The sequence below is a fragment of the Neovison vison genome, chromosome 6, assembly GCF_020171115.1.
Source record: "Neovison vison isolate M4711 chromosome 6, ASM_NN_V1, whole genome shotgun sequence".
Lineage (NCBI taxonomy): Eukaryota > Metazoa > Chordata > Mammalia > Carnivora > Mustelidae > Neogale > Neogale vison.
Window position 1 is genome coordinate 169,458,236 of NC_058096.1, and position 19,333 is coordinate 169,477,568.

Consider the following 19,333-nt stretch of genomic DNA (forward strand, 5'->3'; position numbering starts at 1 on the left):
TCTGAAAAAGCCCAAAGAGCCTGAGTGGAAGGGATTTACACTGTGAACCACCTAGCTCCAGCCAGATCCTACCAGATCCAACCCCAGCAGCTCCTGACTCTCCTGAGCAGGGCCTAGAAGAAGAATCAAAGCCAACAGGAACCAGGAAGGGGCAGCAGGACCAACACAGTGATGTCGGCGGGCTGTGGCCTTAGACCTTCCCCATCCCCATGCAGGCCTTTCTCCCGTGCTCATCGGACCAGACACACACCACCGTGCTGGAAACGAGGAAGCCTTTTATTGACCTGGTAGAGCGGAGATACTCCCCCGACCCTCCCATGTCCTTTCACACAGGTGTGTGAAGGGGATCATCTTATGGCAAAGAGTTTTTTCAGAGTCCCTCCAGGGACAGAACCAGGGGCTTCCCTGGGTGTGGCCTGGGGCCTCAGTCCTGGGTGCTGGCCTTCAGCATTGCTTTGTACTTCCCTGTCAGCTCCTTGGGTAATGGTACCAGGCCTGGGCAGGGGACTTGCCCTTCCACCTCGCAGATACACTCCCGCAGGCAGTACTTCCGGGGCCCAAAGTGGGCTGGGTGAGAAAGCTGCTTTTTCTCCTGCTCCTCCTCCTCCAGGGTTTCCCTGCCAAAGAGCACAGACAGCAACTAGGTGTGGAACAGCGCTCTGAGCCTCTAGGCAACGTGGGACTTCTTGGCCAAGTGCACCCCGTCAGCGGCCAGAGAGACCTGGCTCTCCCGTGCCTCTCAACCCGCCCCTCAACCCCAAGGTCTATCACCCCTCCCCCCGGGCCTCCCAAGTCACTGGGCCCACACGACAGTGGTCAGCCTCCCTCCGGCCTAGAGGCAGCCCCAGCTCTGAGTCAGCACAAGGTCAGGAGGAAAGGGCCTGCAAAGGCCTCTGTGTGCTTCCTCCAAAACGTACTTTCTTGGCTTCCCTCCCTATCCTCTTTGCATCCATGTAAAGAAAAAGGACAAATACTAACACATACCGGGGTTAGACACCCACCAGCTCCAAGGAGAGATACCAAAGAACAGGTGGCTGCAACGGCCCAGGCAGGTGTCTCCACAGCACCTCAGCTTCCCATGGAGCTAAGGACATAGGAAGGTCTCTGACCCAAGACCCAAGGCAGGGAGGTTGAGCTCACATAGGCTCCATGACTTACAGCCACACAGCTGGGGATCTGGGGAGCAGCAAAGCCCGATGGAATGGCCTTTGCAGCCGGCGCACTCTGGCTGGTGTGTGCCCTCCTGACGCCCGTTTTCCTCCCTCATTCCGTGCTGAGACATTTGCTCCCCTCCAGGTCAGCCCCAGCAACTTACTTGTTCTTCCCCAAGATTTTTTTGATGTGCTCCACGATCTCCTTATTGCTCTTAGTCTCCACATCCACAAGTACCTGCTCCCCAGAATCTGGAAATGGGAAGAACAGGGGACAAAAAATGCTAAGGACTAGGCAGCACACTCCTCAGCCTCAAGTCATGGTGACCGGTTTGCTTATAGTGGTAAAGCATTTTCACAAGATAAATATGTTTGTCTCTCTAACCCATAATGCTACCCTTTCCACCATATTTCTTTAAACATAAGCAAATCTGAGGTATGTGTAAAAGCACACTATTTACTTACTTTTACTTATTTGAGAGAGAGAGAGCACGCACATGCATAAGCAGGCATGGGCGGAGGGAGAGGGAGACACAGACTCCCCGTTGAGCAGGGAGCCTGACACAGGGCTCGATCCCAGGACTGAGATGATAACCTGAGCTGAAGGCAGACACTTAACCAACTGAGCCACCCAGGCACCCCATAAAGCATTTATCTTAATGGAAATAATTTTAATGGAAAGCAATTTTCCATTTCCATGTTCATGATAGAAGAGTCAGTATCATTAAGATGACAATTCTTCCCAAACTAGGCCATGGATTCAGTGCAATCTGTATAAAAATCCTAGCAGGTAGTTTTGTAGAAACTGGTAAGTCAAGTCTCAGATTCATGCAAAGGACCCAAAGTAGGCAGAACAATTTTGAAAAAGAAGAAGATAAGAGGATGACCATGTTCCAATTTCAGATTTCTTATAAGCTACAGCAACAAGACAGTGTTGGTATTAGCCTAAGAACGTACTAAGAGCAACAGAACAAAACAGTATTTTTGGCCAACTGTCAGCAAAGATGCCAACACAATTCAACGAGGGAATGAATTAATTTATACCTTTACTTCACAGCATTTAAAAAAAACAAACAAACCTGAAAATGGATTAGAGACTTAAATGTATGAGTTAAAACTTCAATAAAACTTTTAGAAGAGAACACAGGAAGTCTTCATAGCCTTCTACACAAAGATATTTAGGTATGACATCAAAAACATGGTCCATTAAGGAAGTAATTTGATAAATTAAAATTCATCAAAGTTCAAGTAAAACTTGTGTTTCAAAAGATATTAAAAGCTGGGTCACCTGGTTGGCTCAGTCAGTGAAACATGCGACTCTTGATCTCAGGGTTGTGCTTTTGGGCCCCACATTGGGTGTAGAGAGGACTTAAAAATAAACAAACTTAAAAAAAAAGATACTAAAAGCTTGGACTAGGAAAAAATGTAATGCATATACCTGATAAAGGACTTGCACCCCGACTATATAAAGAACTCTCACAACTCCTTAAGACGATCCAACTAAAAATACAAAATATTTAACAACAAAAATTAAGTTAATAATTAGCACATAAAAAGATACTCTTCATCCATCATTAGTCATTAAGAACACGCAAATTAAAACCACAGGGGGGGGCACCTGGGTGGCTCAGTGGGTTAAAGCCTCTGCCTTTGGCTCAGGTCACGATCCCAGAGTCCTGGGATGGAGCTCCACATCGGGCTCTCTGCTCAGCAAGGAGCCTGCTTCCCTTCCTCTCTCTCTGCCTGCCTCTCTGCCTACTTGGGATCTCTGTCTGTGAAATAAATAAATAAATAAAAACACACACACACACAGGGAAATATTGGAGTGGCTCAAAATTTTTTAAATGGGTAATGCAAATGCCAGTAAGAATACAGAGTAACGGGGCACCTGGGTGGCTCAGTGGGTTAAACCTCTGCCTTCGGTTCAGGTCATGATCTCAGGGTTCTGGGATCAAGTCCCACATCGGGCGCTCTGCTCAGCGGGGACCCTGCTTCCACCTCTCTCTGCCTACTTGTGATCTCTCTCTCTCTCTCTGTCAAATAAATAAATAAAATCTTTTAAAAAAAAAAATGCAGAGTAACTGGAACTTTCCTACCAGTAGAAATGCAAAATATTACAGCCACTTTAGCTAGGGAATACACAGAAAAAAGAAAGAAAAAGACTGGAAAGGAAACAGAACTATATTTGCAGATGGAATGACTGTGTATACTGAAAATCCTAAGGAATTTAGAAAATAAAACCTACCAGAAATAAGTGACTTTATTAACAGGGCTGCAAAATACAAGGCCCACGCACAAAAATTAGCTGGACTTCTGTAAAACTGTAACCAAACAACTGGAAAATGAATTGTTTTTTAAATACTTTACACAGTAGTCACAAAACATATGCAACATTGTTAAAATGCCTGTTTCTCCTCAAAATGATCTATAATGTAACTCCAATCAAAATCCCAGCAAGCAAGGTGCCTGGCTAGCTCAGTCAGGAGAGCACGTGACCCTCGATTGCAGGGTCCTGAGTTCAAACCCCACATTGGGCATGGAGCCTACTAAAAATAAAAAATTTAAAAATCCCAGCAAGCTTTTTTCTAGAAACTGACAAGCAGATTTTTAAAGTTAATCTATAAATGTGGGTGCCTAGGTGCCACAATCAGGTAAGTGTCCAATTCTTGATTTTACCTCAGGTCACGATCTCTGGGTTGTTGAGATTGAGCCCTGCATTGGGCTCTGTACTCAGAGCGGAGTCTTCCTGGGATTCTCTCTCTCCCTTGGCCCCTCCCACCTCCTCACACACTCTCTCTCTCTAATAATTAAATAGATCTTTTTTAAAAACTTAATAAAGAACATAACAAAGAACAAAGAACATAATAAAGAACTTAACAAAGAACATAAAATTGCCAAAGTAATTTTTGGGGGAAAAAAAGTTAGATTTAGAACTACCTAATCCTAAAGACTTACTATAAAGCCACAAACCAAGACGGTATGATATGAGCCCAACAAGGACAGACAGACAGATCAGTGAGAGGATGGACTCAGAAATATAAAGTGATATTTCTGCATGATAAAATGCACATAACAAAAATTAACATTTTAACCATTTTAAAATGTGTTACTCTGTAGTTTTTATTCCCTTCACAGTGCTGTGCAGCAATCACCATTATCTAATTCTAGAACTTTCTCATTACCCCAAACAGAAACCCTACACCCATTAAGCCATCACTTCCTACTCCCATCGCCCCAGCTCTAACCCGACAACCACTTCTATCCCTATGGACCTGCCCATTCCAGACATTTCATATAAATGAAATGATATTATCTGTGGCCTTCTGTGTCTGCCTTCTCTCACCTGGCTGATGTTTTCAAGTTTCACCTGGGTTGTACCATTTGCTGGGACTTTGTGCCTCTTCATGGCTGGTAATATTACACTGAATGGGGCTATATCAAGTTTTGCTTACCCATTCACAGTCGACTGAGTTTTGATAAAAATGCCAAGGAAACTAAACTAGGGAAAGGAAGGGTCATTCACCACATGGTGCTAGAACACTTGAGTATCCCAAACCTAAAACCAAAAACAAGCCTCAGTCCCTAGCACACTTAATCCACAAAGAACTCAGCTTCTAGCAGAGACCCAAATATGAAACCTACAACTATAAAACTTCTAAAGGAAACAGAGGAGAAAATCTTTGCTTCCCCCCCCCACCCCCGGAGTAGATGCAGACTCCTGGATACAAAAAGCAGGAACCATTAAAAAAATAAAAACAAAACACACACACACACACACACAGACTCCTGGATACAAAAAGCAGGAACCATTAAAAAAATAAAAACAAAACAAACACACACACACACACAGGAACCATTAAAAAAATAAAAACAAAAAACACACACACACACACACACACACACACACACACACGCTAGAGTTTTTCCAGGTGAAACTCATGCTCTCCCAAAGACCCTAAGCAGGAACCATTAAAAAAATAAAAACAAAACACACACACACACACACACAGGAACCATTAAAAAAATAAAAACAAAACACACACACACACACACACACACACACACACACACACACACACACACACACACACACACACGCTAGAGTTTTTCCAGGTGAAACTCATGCTCTCCCAAAGACCCTATCAGGAAAAGCAAGCCAAAGGCTAAGATAAGAGTCACAGTGCACCTATCTGGTCAAATGACCTCACCCAGAATAAAGAAAGAACTCAGTAAGAAAACACACAGCCCATTTTTTTTTAATGGATAAAAGATTCAAATAGACTCTGAAAGAAATCTACAAATGGCCAATAAGCACATGAAAAGATACGAGAAAATGCAAATTAAAACTGATGAACAATGAAAGGCTACAATTTAAAATATTTGTTTAAATTTTAAAATATCAGTTAAGCATGGGACTCTTAGTTTCAGCTCAGGTCATGATCTCAGAGTCATGAGATCGAGCCCTATGTCAGGCTCCATGCTGGGCACGGAACCTGCTTAAGATTCTCTCCGTGCCTCCGCCTGCCCCCGACCCCGACCCTGCTCATGCTCTTTTAAAAAAATAATTAACATGGTAAAGAGAATGACCCCAAAATATGTCCCTGTCCTATCCCCCCAGAATGTGTGATGAGGTCACCTTAGTGGCAAAAGGAGCCATGCAGACATGAGACAAGTTAAGGCCTGACGTTGGGCCCATTCTCCTGGATCATCCTCCCAGATCACAGCCTAAATGAATCCCATGGAGAACCGATCCTGGTAGCAGTCCAAGCAAGGGGCGCATGACTATGGAAGGCTGGCCAGACAGGCCATGTTGCTGTCCTTGAAGATGGAAGAAGGGGCCACAAGCCAAAGAATGGGGGTGGCCTCTAGGAGCTAGAAAAGCCATGTAAATGAATTTGTCCCCGAGCCTCCACAAAGGAAGGCTCTGCTGACACCTTGATTTTTGTCCATGTCGGCCCTCTACAGAAATGGAAGAAATGTGTGTCACTGTAAGCCACCAAGTCTGTGGTAATTTGTTACGCAGCTGCAGGGGACACACAGGTAACCGTGGGCAAGGAAGGGGAGCCACCAGGGCTCCCAGGCCCTGCTGACTGCAGGGCGAGACCCGCTTCATTGGAGCAGCAGCTCAGCAGTGTCTAAGAACGTTACATACTGAACCGAGGGCCCTGTAGCCCTGCCCCGAGGGCAAGAGTCCCTAGGTCCACAGGACAACTGGTGCAGGAAGATGATGAAGCACGCTATCTCTGAGGAGCCAGAAGCCAGAAGTGGCCCTCGACAGCCACAGAGGCCTTCCTGGGGGGAGCAGCTGGCCCAGTCCTGAGGTCTGGGGCCTGGACGTTTAGGCCCAGCACGGAGTGGGAACGTCCTGCAGGGGGTGGCCCAGCCTGGCTCAGGCCTGCGCCACCATGAGGCGCCTCCCGCCAGACTTCCCTCCTCCTACCTCTCCGAGAGATGTCCGACCTGCTCTGCCATCCGAAGACTTGCCCTGCCCGTCCCTCCCCTCATCGCCAATAAATCCACTTGTAACTCTGCCTTGGCATCGACCAAAAACCCCAGTGTCAGCAACGGGGGAATGGGCAAATAAACTGGTCTCTTCCTACACCTCTTGGCACTAAAAATGAATCACCCACTTATACACGTAACAGATGAGTCTCAAAAACCGGAGGAGTAAAGGCCAGATGCCACAGAATATATACCACGAAAATATTCACGGGAAGTTCAGAAACAAAAGAAATCTAAAGAGAAGTCCGAACAGTGGCTTCCTCTGGCAGAAGGGGGGAACTCTCTGGAAAGCCACACGCGCAGACTTTCTGGAGTCACAGAGATGCTCTATATCATCACTTGGGAAGTGGGAAGACAGCTACCTAACAATCGTCAGAATTCATCAATTTATGCACAGAAGACCCGTGTGTTTCATCACGGGCAAATTGTACCTCAATGAAATTGTGTAAAACGCAAACACAAAATACATATGCAAAACTGCTACCACACCACCATCCTCTTCATCCCCCTGGCCTCACTCTAGGTTTCCTTCACAGCACTTACGCCCTGGCATCCTGCCTGGGTAAGCTTCCTGTCCCTTCTGTCTCCTCCAGCTAGGATATCATCCCTACAGAGGGCAGAGACCTTCGTCTCCACGGCTCCTGTCATCCCAGACACTGGCTTGGGCCCAGAGGCCACTCCATACATACGTGCCGAATACATTTAACAACAACATCATTCTGCTTCTTGAAGCGATTCCCAAACTACACTTGAATTGGTTCTTGTAACCACGGAAGGCAGATGTTGGCCCTTCCCCTGAGAAACAAAGCAATGGGAACATAACTCGCTCAGGGTCACAGTGACTGAGTAGAGAGCGGGGCCAAACATCCGGTCTGACCTCCAGGCACTGAGCCCAACAGAACCGAACAAACATTTGCCCTGTGCTGGTGGGAGGAGAGCATCGTATAAGTGTGCGCTCTGGAGAGGACACACAGATACAGGCACTGCTCAAGAGGCCAAGGCCAGCACTGAGTGGACAGCTGGGGGAGACAGAGAAGGGCCAATGGAAGGGGACAGGGAGGGCTTCCTGGAAAAAGTGGTGCCCAAGTGGAGTCTCAGAAAGATTTTAAAAATCAATCAATAAGCAAACAGCAAGGGGATTTCCAGCAGAGGGACCAGCAAGAGCAAAGGCAGCAAAGCGAAACCTTGCCAAAGTGTGGCAAGGTTATTTGGAAAAACCAGCCCTACACTGTGAAGCACGTATTAAGACATGGGGGCAATAGGAGATGGGGCTAGAGAAACAGGGCAAGACTCCAGACCTCAGTGGCCACTGTGTGCCACAGTCCAAAGCCAGTGATGGAAGTAAGGGACGTTTGCAAAAGCTCGGATCTCAGCTCCCACAAGCGCTATGGTGGGAGGAAGGGATGGGAGGAAAGACGGTCCCAGCCTCAGCAGAGGCCACACTCACCCAGATAGAACCTCAGGAAGGGGGACGGCGTCATGTTCTTAAACATCATGATCTGGACCCAAGGATTTTTGTACTGGATCTGAGGTATGTTGAAAAACACAAACTTCCTGCGAAAGGGAAAAAAATTAAACCTGTGAAACAGAGTTAACTTGCAATACTGTGCACCTGTGTATGTTTTGAGGGCGATAGGGCAGAACGTTCATCCAATTCTTAGGGGACCCTGGCCCACGAAAGGCTGAGGAAAGCATCCATCAGGAATTGATTAGTATATTCTCCTAACAGTGGGTGTCAGGACTTGTGGCTTGTCATTTGGGAGGGAAACATCAGTATCCCTACCTCACACTGCACACTAACTTAAAACTCACTGAGCAAAAAAATAAATGTAAACATAAAAGTATGAAAGGTCTCAGGTCTTGGTTGCTGTTTAGACAGGGGTATTTCACTCCTAAGCAGAAATTCATCAAGCTGTATACTTCATGTAAATTGTACTGTAATTTAAAAATAAATGAAAGCAAACATGGAGAATACTTTTGCAATCTAAGAGCAGGGAGACCTTTAAACTTAAGTCTAAAACACAGATAAAATAGGACCACCTTAAAACTTATATGGCAAAATTTACCAGAAACAAAATCAACATTTGCCAAGCCAGAAGAAAAATGTAACATAAGACAAAAAGGCTAATTCCTTTGATAAAGTTTTACACATCATTAAGATTTACATCCAGGGGCATCTGGGTGGCTCAATCGGTTAACTGTCCAACTCGTGATTTCGGCTCACATCATGATCTCAGGGTCATGGGATCGAGCCCCACATTGGGCTCCACCTCAGCACAGAGTCCGCTTGGGATTCTCTCCCTCCCCTTCTGCCCCCGAGCACTCACTCTAATGCACACACACTCTCTCTCTCTCAAATAAATAAGTAAAATCTTTAAAAAATATATTAAGTTCTGGGGCGCCTGGGTGGCTCAGTGGGTTAAAGCCTCTGCCTTCAGCTCAGGAATGGTCTCAGGGTCCTGGGATCAAGCCCCACACCGGGCTCTCTGTTCAGCAGGGAGCCTGCTTCCCCCTTTCTCTCTGCCTGCCTCTCTGCCTACTTGTGATCTCTGTGTGTCAAAGAAATAAACAAAATATTAAAAATAAAATTAAGTTTTACCATTCAACCAAGAAAGCCACAAATAGGCAGAAACCCAAATAGCCTATCATCTCATGAAGAGATTCTCAATACCTTCCCAATAGTCGTGTAAGTTAAAATAGGATTCTTTTCCACCTGTTAGATTGCTAAAGATTGAAAAACAAAAAGAAGTTATAAAGATCAGGAAATTCCTTAAGAATTGGTTTAACCTCTTCGGAGGTCAATTTGGAACTAGCAGAATATAGAAAGCATAGATCTTGACTTAGTGATTTCACTGCTTTTAGACATTTTTACACTTAATGCAAAGACATCCTTTGACAGAGGATTAATTAGGACACAACTACACCTCTGGATCCCTCTCCACCTCCTCTCCATCCTCAGTGCTAAACTACATGAACTATGAGGTGGGCTTCCTTGACCTCTGACTATGTTCGGTTTGGCCAACAGTGAGTGCTGACAAGATTGGAAGGAGAGGGCAGAGTCAAAGTATTCTTCCCAACACATGTCCTGCTGGAGTCCCAGGCTCCTATTAGGCAGCTCTCTCCCCTTCACTTCTGCAAGCCCAGACCTGAGGTCCTGCACGGTTCCTTATCCCCATGCTTGCCCATACCTCTGTAGATAGTCCCTTAATTAAAGGCTCCCCAAATGATCTTAATTTAAATGTGCCCTCTGCTTCCTGCTGTCATCCTATCCTACACATCAGATGACAGATGGGTGTGAGTGATACATGGAACAGAAACACAGTCACCCAGCTTTACCACTTCTCAGCTGTCTGAGCCAGGACAAGTTACTGCTCTGTGCCTCAATGTTTATGCCAAGATGCTGGCCATGCAGGGCAACCACCCCATAGTGGAGCTAGTAATTCACTTCTAAGAAGATGAATTGATACAATCAACAGAAGGCAACTGTGTGACCATTTACTTAGGGAGACTTCCATAACCCGGACAAAACCTGCAAGCAAAACAAAGCAAAAGCAAAGACAACGATTAACTCCAAGAAAAACAAAAAGCTTTGCGAAAACAAAAAGGAAAAAATAATCATAGTACTCTAATTGGTCCAACTGTGTATAGTGTTCACAAAGTTGTATTAACTTAAACATCGAATATTGTTCTAGCCAAAATTCTGAAATGACTATGCTGGGAGGATGAAGAGCGGAGTAATATGCATGTGTTGGGCCGGGGAATGGCAATGGTAGGGAAAGAGCTAAATTTTCATCTTCCATGGTGGCAAGACAACAGACAAAGCCTGAAGCTAGGAAGATACTCTCCAAGTATTTGGTATGGTGTTTAACTATGGAAGGGAAACGCTAATGAAATGGTTAGAGTTGTAAAAGTTGCTGCCTCTAGGGCAGGCAATGGAGGTAAGGTCCTACTATATGCCTTGCATCACAACAGCCCACAAGGCTGGAACCTCCAAAGCTGAATTTACCTTCCTGAGCTTATGACACCTCCGCTCAATTCCCAGCCCACAGCAGAGGCTCTCAACATCATACAAAGAAACCAGGGCATACCCATGCCGGAACTGGTCACACCTAGAGCCACTAGGACAAAAACTTGACAGGGATTTTTGTTTGTGTTTTGTTTTTAAAGATTCATTTATTTACTTGAGAGAGAGAGAGCACACAGTCAGGAGGGGTAGAGGGACAGAGAATCTCGAGGAGACTCCCCGCTGATCATGAAGCCCAACATGGGCCTTCATCTCATGACCTGAGCCAAAATCAGCAGTCGGACACTTAACCAAATGAGCCACCCAGGTGCCCCTCGAGAGGAATTTGTAAATGGTTCGTGAAACATGGAAACAAAGTTGATAATGGCAGGTAACCTTTATTTATTTATGTATTTATTTATAAGGTTTTATTTATTTATTTGACAGAGATCACAAGTAGGCAGAGAGGCAGGCAGAAAGAGGGGAAAAGAGGGGAAAGCAGGCTCCCCGCTGAGCAGAGAGCCTGATGCGGGGCTCGATCCCAGGACCCTGGGATCATGACCTGAGCCGAGGCAGAGGCTTTAACCCACTGAATCACCCAGGCGTCCCTGGCAGGTAACCTTTACTTGAGCACTTGCTGTACATGCCAGACACCTTAGGCATTTTAATACTTGAATCCTCACAAAAACCCTTAGTTTTATTACCAAGCAAACAGGTCAGAAAAGTTAAGTAAACTGTCCTAAGTCACAAAACCAGTAAATGAAAGAAGTTACTTTTATATCCTGAGGCCCAGGATCTGGGCCTCAGGATATAGGTGGGATCCTTACTGCACCCAAAAGGCAAGAACATCTGGCAGAGGTGAGCAGGGATCCAGCCCTCAGACACTAAGGCAGCTCCCCACACACCTAGCAGACACCCAAGACTATGGCTGGCCTGGGCTTGTATACTGGTGTACTTAGAATGGAGGTGATCGAGGAAGGGAGAGCTGACATACTCAGGGTACATGAACAAGCAAAGGCCGGTGGGGCTGGAAAGGGCAAGTCAGGCAGACTCAAACAAAAAGGCACAAAATCCACAAGGGCATATACAGGTGGGACAGACAAGGCTTTACCATTTGGAACAATGAAGCACAAAATGGCTGTTGGGCTCTTATTTACCTACAGCATTATTTTTTTTTAAGATTTTATTTATTTGACAGAGAGAGAGATCACAAGTAGACAGAGAGGCAGGCAGAGAGAGGAGGAAGCAGGCTTCCTGCTGAGCAGAGAGCCTGATGCGGGACTCGATCCCAGGACCCTGAGATCATGACCTGAGCCAAAGGCAGCGGCTTAACCCACTGAGCCACCCAGGAGCCCCTACCTACAGCATTTTAAAATACTTGAACTGCCAAGTATAAGGCCTGCAGGCTTATTCTGATCAACTAATCATTTTAAAAATCAGAGATCTATATAAAAATCTGAATTTCTGACTTCTTGACAAGTCAGAAATTCTCCATGGGGCCCATGACTAAGCCCTAGCCAAGCAGTGAATGGCCCCTTGCGGCGGCACATTTTCCCAATCTGTGCGGGTCCCTGGTACTGCCCCACCTCTGCTGACTCCTAGTGTGGGAGGATGGGACACGCAGTGAGTTATGAAGGCGTATATGGATGCCCATTCAACCCTAGAACCAGGTCTTCCAGAAGCCATCAACCCATCTGATCCCATGCAAGCAGGTACAAGTTTTTGGCTTCACCTGTGGACAACAGATGGCTAGGAGGTAGCTTCCGGCTATCCTGAAGAGCTGTGCAGCAAAGGCCCCTCACCATGGGGGACCATACCCTATAGGGAGGACTTTCCCTGTTCCATTTTGATCCACCCCATATATCCAGTCCCAAAGCTTCTGAAGGACAAGACTTTCTTCTTAGGCAGGCACTGTTGAATTCACAGCTCAAAGCATGGGACCAAGCATTCAGTAGGCACACAGTACATTTATAATTAATACCTGAGAAGCCCACATTACTGCTGCTGCCTCAAGGTTCAATTCAAACTTTTCTAAGCTTCCATTTAAGGAGTTCTCACTCTGCTCCAGGCTGAAAAACCACCTCAAGGAGTTGGGAGGCGGGGGGCTACACAGCTGACATAATCAATTACGAGGGGGATCAGTCCTGCAGCTGAGAAGCCCCTTCAGAGCTACCACTCACAACCACTCACTAGCCAGCGTGGTACCTTGGACAAGCAAGTTACCTAACATCTCTGTTCGTTTCTTCACCCCTAGAATAGGAAAAGCCACGGGGCTTTTGCAAACATCAAATGAGACAATGCAAGACAAACATTCAGAACCACAGGGCTCGGTAAGTGCTAGTAGCTGTTACTTCTGGACATAGGTATCATGTCAGTTTGGGACAATGAGAAGGACCAACTCGCCCAAAGCCAGCACTTGTTAAGACTTGGGACCTAAACAGGGTCTGTAGCCTGTGGGCCTGGTTCCCCTCAGAGCAGAACGTGCGCAGCTGTTTCCCACCACTCGCCTGCCAGGCACAGGTAGTTAAGGAGGCTCCGGCCTCCCCGAGTTAGCCTAGTCTTCCACTAGGGAGGTAGAGGGAGGTGTGGGGGGCCCTTGTTCTCCGCTCTCCGACCTCAGGCACTACTGCAGCTGGCACAGCGTGACTCTGCTGTCCTCTTCTCGCTGTGAAACCTGGAGCAAGCGGCTTGCTCCTCAGTCTCCTCGTCTGTAAAATGGGGCCAATGGCACCCAGCTCAGGAGGCCAGCCCCGGGATTAAGTAGCACCCAGAGCACTCCAGGTCTCAGCGTTACCAGCACATCTTAACAGTGAGCAGGGTACGTCCGCGCGGCCTGGGGACGGCCTCGAAGGGCTCACACTGACCTGGCACCCTCGCCCAGCTCCCCGTGCGTGTTGTAGTTCACCGTCATGACCTTCACTGAGTCCTTGAACACCACGTCCCCCTGGCTCAGGTACTGGAGGGTGCGGCGAATCGGGAAGCGGCCCTTCATGGGCATGGCGGCGAACGGGTCGGGCCGCGGGGTTAGCGGCGAAGAGAGACCCAAAGCAGCCGACGCTGCCCGCCTGACAAATCCCACGCCGCTTCAACTCCTCGGTGGTTTCCACTTCCCGCGCAGACGCACAGGAGACGCCTCCCGGCGGGCAGCGCGCACGCGCCGCGAAGCGGCTTGGAACTTGTAGTCCCGGCTAGCGTCGGCTAAGGGTTTGGGACCGAGATGCTGCTTGTACATCTTCTGTTTGAAACACCCTCCCGGAACGTTTGCTTTTCACACTCTGTAAATTAGCCTGTCACCACCCCCACCTCGCAAGGAAAAATATTTCTAAATAGACTTAAAGTCGGTCAAACAACAGAATTACAGTTGGAAATATATCAGGAGAGCTGCGTTCAGTTGCCAAGTGGGCTACTAACTTGCTCTTCAACCTCAAATAAGCCAATTTTTCTCTCTCAACTTCTCCGGATTCAAAATGAAGTGTTTCAAGTGCGCAACTTCTAACATTTACTACAAAAAGTGATTTGCAAAAGGGGAAAAAAAAAAAAGACAGGTTTGGAAACTACCCTTTCCTGGTTCACCCACTTAACAGCTCTGGACCACAATTTGTTCATAAGCAAAATGTGAATGAGATGCATTTCTGAAGTATGCTTACTGATCTAAGAAAGTTTTTACTTCTCCTTCACTTTTGAAGGATAATTTTGCCAGATATAGATTTCTAGGCGAGTGGGGGTTTTCTCTCAACACTTTAAATATCTTTATTAAAGAATTTATTTATTTATTTGACAGAGAGATCACGGAGAGAGTAGGCAGAGAGGCAGGCAGAGAGAGAGGAGGAAGCAGGCAGGGCTCAATCCCAGGACCCTGGGATCATGACCTGTGCGGAAGGCAGAGGCTTAACCCACGGAGCCACCCAGGTGCCCTAAACACTTTAAATTTTTTTTGCATGTTCCTGAGGAGTAGTCAGCTATAATTCTTATCATTGTTTTCTCTGTAAACTTTTTTTCTTCTGGTTTCTTTCAAAATTTTCTCTGTCTTTGGTTTATACAGTTTGAATAAGATATACCTACATACAGATGGGATGCCTGAGTGGCCTCCGCTTCTCAGTTTGGATTGAGGTCACCATCTCAGGGTCCAGAGATCCAGCCCTGGATGGGGCTTGGTGCTCAGTGGGGAGTCTGCTTGAGATTCTCCCTCTTCCTGTGCCCTCCCCCATGCATATTTTCTCTCAAATAAATAAATCTTTAAAAATATATATGTATGTATATATTTTCTATTTATCCTACTTGATATTGATCCTACTCTGAGCTTCCTGGGTCTGTCATTAATTTTGGAAGGTTCTCAGCCATTGTTACCTCAAATATTTCTTCTCCGGTCACCTGGGTGGCTCAGTCAGATAAGCATCTGCCTTCTCAGGTCATGATTCCAGAGTCCTTAGAATCGAGTCCCGCACTGGGCTCCTTGCTTAGCAGGGAGTCTGCTTCTCCCTCTGCCTGCTGCTCCCCCAGCTTTCACTCTCTCTCTCTGACAAACAGATAAATAAAATCTCTAAAAAAACAATATTTCTTCTCCTTTCATCTTTTTTTCTTCTGGTGTTCCAGTTATACATCTTCTGAAATTGTCATATTGTTTTTGGATATTTTGTACTGGGTTTGTTTTTCATTCTTTTTTCTCTCAGCATTTCATTAGGGAAGTTTGTATTGACCTATCTTCAAGCTCACTGATTCTTTCTGCAGTTGTGTTCAGCCAGCTAATGAGCCCTTTAAAGGTATTCTTCATTTGTTACAATTTTTTTTTAAGATTTTATTTATTTATTTGACAGAGAGAGATTACAAGGTGGCAGAGAGGCAGGCAGAGAGAGAGAGGAGGAAGCAGGCTCTCCGCTGAGCAGAGAGCCCGATGCGGGACTCGATCTCAGGACCCTGAGATCATGACCTGAGCCGAAGGCAGCGGCTTAACCCACTGAGCCACCCAGGTGCCCTATTTTATTTTTTTTAAGATTTTATTTATTTATTGGACAAAGAGAGAGATCATAAGTAGGCAGAGAGGCAGGCAGAGAGAGAAGGAGAAGCAGGCTCCCTGCCGAGCAGAGAGCCTGATGCGGAGCTCAATCCCAGGACCCTGAGATCATGACCCAAACTGAAGGCAGAGGCTTAACCCACTGAGCCACCCAGGTGCCCCTGATCAATTATTTTAAATGTCCTGTCTGATAATTCCAACATCTGTGTCATAGAATTCTGATGTTTGCTGTGTCTCATTAAACTGTGTGTGTGGTTTTTTTTCCTTTTAGCATGCTTGTAATTTTTTGCTGAAGGCCAGACAATATTGGCTGTGTCAAATAACTGGAACTTAGGTAAATGAGACTCTAGAATGAGGATTTATGTTAATCTGGCTAGGAGTTGAGTTGTATTTAATGTTTGCTATTGTTGTAGGCCCAGAGGCTTCAAATTCCTCTAGTGTCTTTTTGCCTTGCCTCTTGACTTTGGTCTTCCCTAGATGTTACTCCTCAGAGTGTGTGTCTTGAAGTTCTTCCAGCTATAATCCACTGCTACACTGGAGCTCTGTTGGTGTGATGGTAAGGTGGGTGTTGGGGGGGCATCCTATAATCTTTTTTTTTTAAGATTTTATTTATTTATTTGACAGAGATCACAAGTAGTCAGAGAGGCAGGCAGAGAGAGAGGAAGGGAAGGAGGGTCCCCACTTAGAGAGCCCGAAGCAGGGCTCGATCCCAGGACCCTGGGATCATGACCTGAGCTGAAGGCAGAGGCTTTAACCCTGTTAAAAGGGGTTAAACGGAGCCACCTGTTTAACGGAGGTTAAAACAGTTAACAGGTTTAAATTTTTTTTTTATTTTTTTTTATTTATTTGACAGAGAGAGATCACAAGCAGGCAGAGAGAGAGAGAGAAGGAAGCAGGCTCCCAGGTGAGCAGAGAGCCCGATGCGGGGCTCGATCCCAGGACCCTGGGATCATGACCCGAGCCGAAGGCAGCGGCTTAACCCACTGAGCCACCCAGGCGCCCCCAGTTAACAGGTTTAATTGTTAAACCTGAGCTACCCAGGCGGTGCCCCGCATTCTATAATCTTCTGAACTCTCAGTATTTAGTGGACGTGTCTTTGGGCTGTGACCTTCACAAGTATTTCTTAATCTCACTGTGTGTGGCATTATAATTTTTATATATATATACACGTGTGTGTATGCATATATATACATATATATGCATACATATACATATACATGTATATATATATGCCTTTGTTCCTGACTCCTGGCCAGGGCTCCTGAAACCCTTGTAATTTCCCTTATGATAATATAGTAGCATCTTTTTTTTTCTTTTTTTAAGATTTTATTTTATTTTTTTTTAAAGATTTTATGTTTATTTATTTATTTATTTGAGAGAGATTTATTGAGAGAAATCACAAGCAGGCAGAGAGAGAGGAGGAAGCAGGCTCCCTGCTGAGCAGAGAGCCCGACGCGGGGCTCGATCCCAGGACTCCGAGTCCATGACCTGAGCCGAAGGCAGCAGCTTAACCCGCTGAGCCACCCAGGCGCCCCAGATTTTATGTGTTTATTTGACAGAGAGAAATCACAAGTAGATGGAGAGGCAGGCAGAGAGAGAGAGGGAAGCAGGCTCCCTGCTGAGCAGAGAGCCCGATGCGGGACTCGATCCCAGGACCCTGAGATCATGACCTGAGCCGAAGGCAGCGGCTTAACCCACTGAGCCACCCAGGCGCCCCTAAGATTTTATTTTTAAGTAACCTCTATACCCAATGTGGGGCTGAAACTCACAACCCCAGGGTCAAGAGTCACATCCCCCACTGACTGAGCTATCCAGGTGTCTCCTGGAGCATTTTTTTGTCATAATAACTGGGTTTTGTCCCTGTTCCTGAAATAGCTCTGGAGAGATACAGATGAAGAGTATATTTTGGTTATCATAATAAGCCTCTTTTACCCACACCAGTTAATGCAAATGAGGGGACTTTTGGAAACCCCTTAAGGATGGGGGATTGGTTGCCACAGATGATTAGTTGGAATTTTCAGCCCCAGCCCCCTAACCTCTGATCTCTGGGGAGGGGAAAGGAGCTGGAGGTTGAGTCAATCACTAATGGTCAATAATTTTAATCAATCATGTCTATGTAATGAAGCCTCCATTAAAAAATACCCTAATCAGGGGCACCTGGGTGGCTCAGTGGGTTAAAGCCTGTTTTCAGCTCAGGTCATGATCCCAGGGTCCTGGGATCGAGCCCCGCATCGGGCTCTCTGCTCAGCAGGGAGCCCGCTCTCCTCCTCTCTCTCTGCATGCTCCTCTGCCTACTTGTAATCTCTGTCAAATAAATAAAATCTTTTTTTAAAAAAATACCCTAACCAAAGGAGTTGGGAGAGCTTGTAGGTGGAGGAATACCTCAGTGATAGTTCAGGGAGAGTCGTGTGCCCACAGAGGGCATGGAAGCTCTATGCCCCTTATTCCATATCGCCTACACGTCTCTTCCATCTGGTTGTTCCTCAACTGTATTCTTTTATAATTAACCAGTAATCTAGCAAGCCATTATAGCAAATTATCAAACTCAAGGAGAGGCTTGTAGGAACCCTGACTTATAGCCTGTCAGCTCGAAGTACCAGAGACTTAGACTTGTCATTAGCATCCGAAGTATAGGGGGCTGTCTTGTGGCGTGGAGCCCTTCATGTGTGGGATCAGATGCTAACTCCAGATAAATAGTGTAGGAACAGAGTTGAATTTGTAGGACACCCAGATCATGTCAAAGAATTGGTGTGGGGAAAAAAAACACAAACATTTAGTGCCAATATGTGTGAGTTGGGCGTCTAGGTGGTGCCGTCAGTTAAGCGTCCCACTGTTGGTTTCAGCTCAGGTTGTGATCTCAGAGGCAGTCTCAGGGTGAGACTGAGCTCTACATCAGGCTCCATGCTCCATGCAGAGTCTGCTTGAGACTCCCCCTCCCTCTCCCCCTTCCCCACTCTAAAGTAAACAAATCTTTATTTTTTTTTTAAAGATTTTATTTATTTATTTGTCAGAGAGAGAGAGAGGGAGAGAGAGAGCACAGGCAGACAGAGAGGCAGGCAGAGGCAGAGGGAGAAGCAGGCTCCCTGCCAAGCAAGGAGCCCGATGTGGGACTCGATCCCAGGACGCTGGGATCATGACCTGAGCCGAAGGCAGCCGCTTAACTAACTGAGCCACCCAGGCGTCCCAAGTAAACAAATCTTTAAAAGAAAAAAAAAAAAAAAAAAGCTGAGTCGTGGAATATATAAAAACAAGTTTTCTCTTACCTCTCCCCCACTTAGATGAGATGGAAAGGCTAGAGGGAGTGGAGTGGGAGAAACACCCTTCCCTGGGTAGGATTAGACTCTTGTAAAATCTTTTCCCTGAGGAATACTCAGAGTTTATTTTACGAAGATTACTCTTCCCCTTCCCCTGCTAGAGCCACCAGGGAATCTTTCTCAGCAATAAGCTGTGAAAAACAGGTGGGGTTCCTGGAGGTAAACCATAAAGGTGTGTGGTGTCCCTTGGGCTGTGGCCCCCAAGAGTTCCTTACTCAGATGCTAATCAACACTCAGCCTCCCACATTCCATCAGTGTTCCTACCAGCTCTGGCTCCAGTGGCTTCTGCTCCAGGGGACTCTCCAGATTTCAAGGCAGCAGTTTGCCCGGCACTCAAGCACTCTGATGCATT

The 19,333-nt window shown here is 46.3% G+C and overlaps 1 protein-coding gene across 1 annotated transcript; it reads right to left on the minus strand.

Annotated features, from left to right (window-relative positions):
- Positions 1-255: 255 nt before the first annotated feature.
- MRPS25 (mitochondrial ribosomal protein S25) lies at positions 256-13,776 on the minus strand. The gene is made up of 4 exons (XM_044252929.1): positions 13,521-13,776; positions 8,101-8,207; positions 1,316-1,403; positions 256-617 (listed from the first exon to the last, which is right to left on the minus strand). The coding sequence occupies exons 1-4, from the start codon at positions 13,652-13,654 to the stop codon at positions 425-427; spliced, it is 522 nt and encodes a 173-aa protein (XP_044108864.1). The 5' UTR covers positions 13,655-13,776; the 3' UTR covers positions 256-424.
- Between the last annotated feature and the right edge of the window lie 5,557 nt (positions 13,777-19,333).

Bases quoted from the DNA above. Each gene is read 5' to 3' on its own strand.
- MRPS25 (XM_044252929.1), bottom strand. From the start codon at position 13,654: ATGCCCATGAAGGGCCGCTTCCCGATTCGCCGCACCCTCCAGTACCTG. The intron at 8,208-13,520 runs GTCAGTGTGAGC...TCCCTTTCGCAG, and splicing joins GAGCTGGGCGAGGGTGCCAG to GAAGTTTGTGTTTTTCAACA. The intron at 618-1,315 runs GTAAGTTGCTGG...GCTCTTTGGCAG, and splicing joins AAAATCTTGGGGAAGAACAA to GGAAACCCTGGAGGAGGAGG.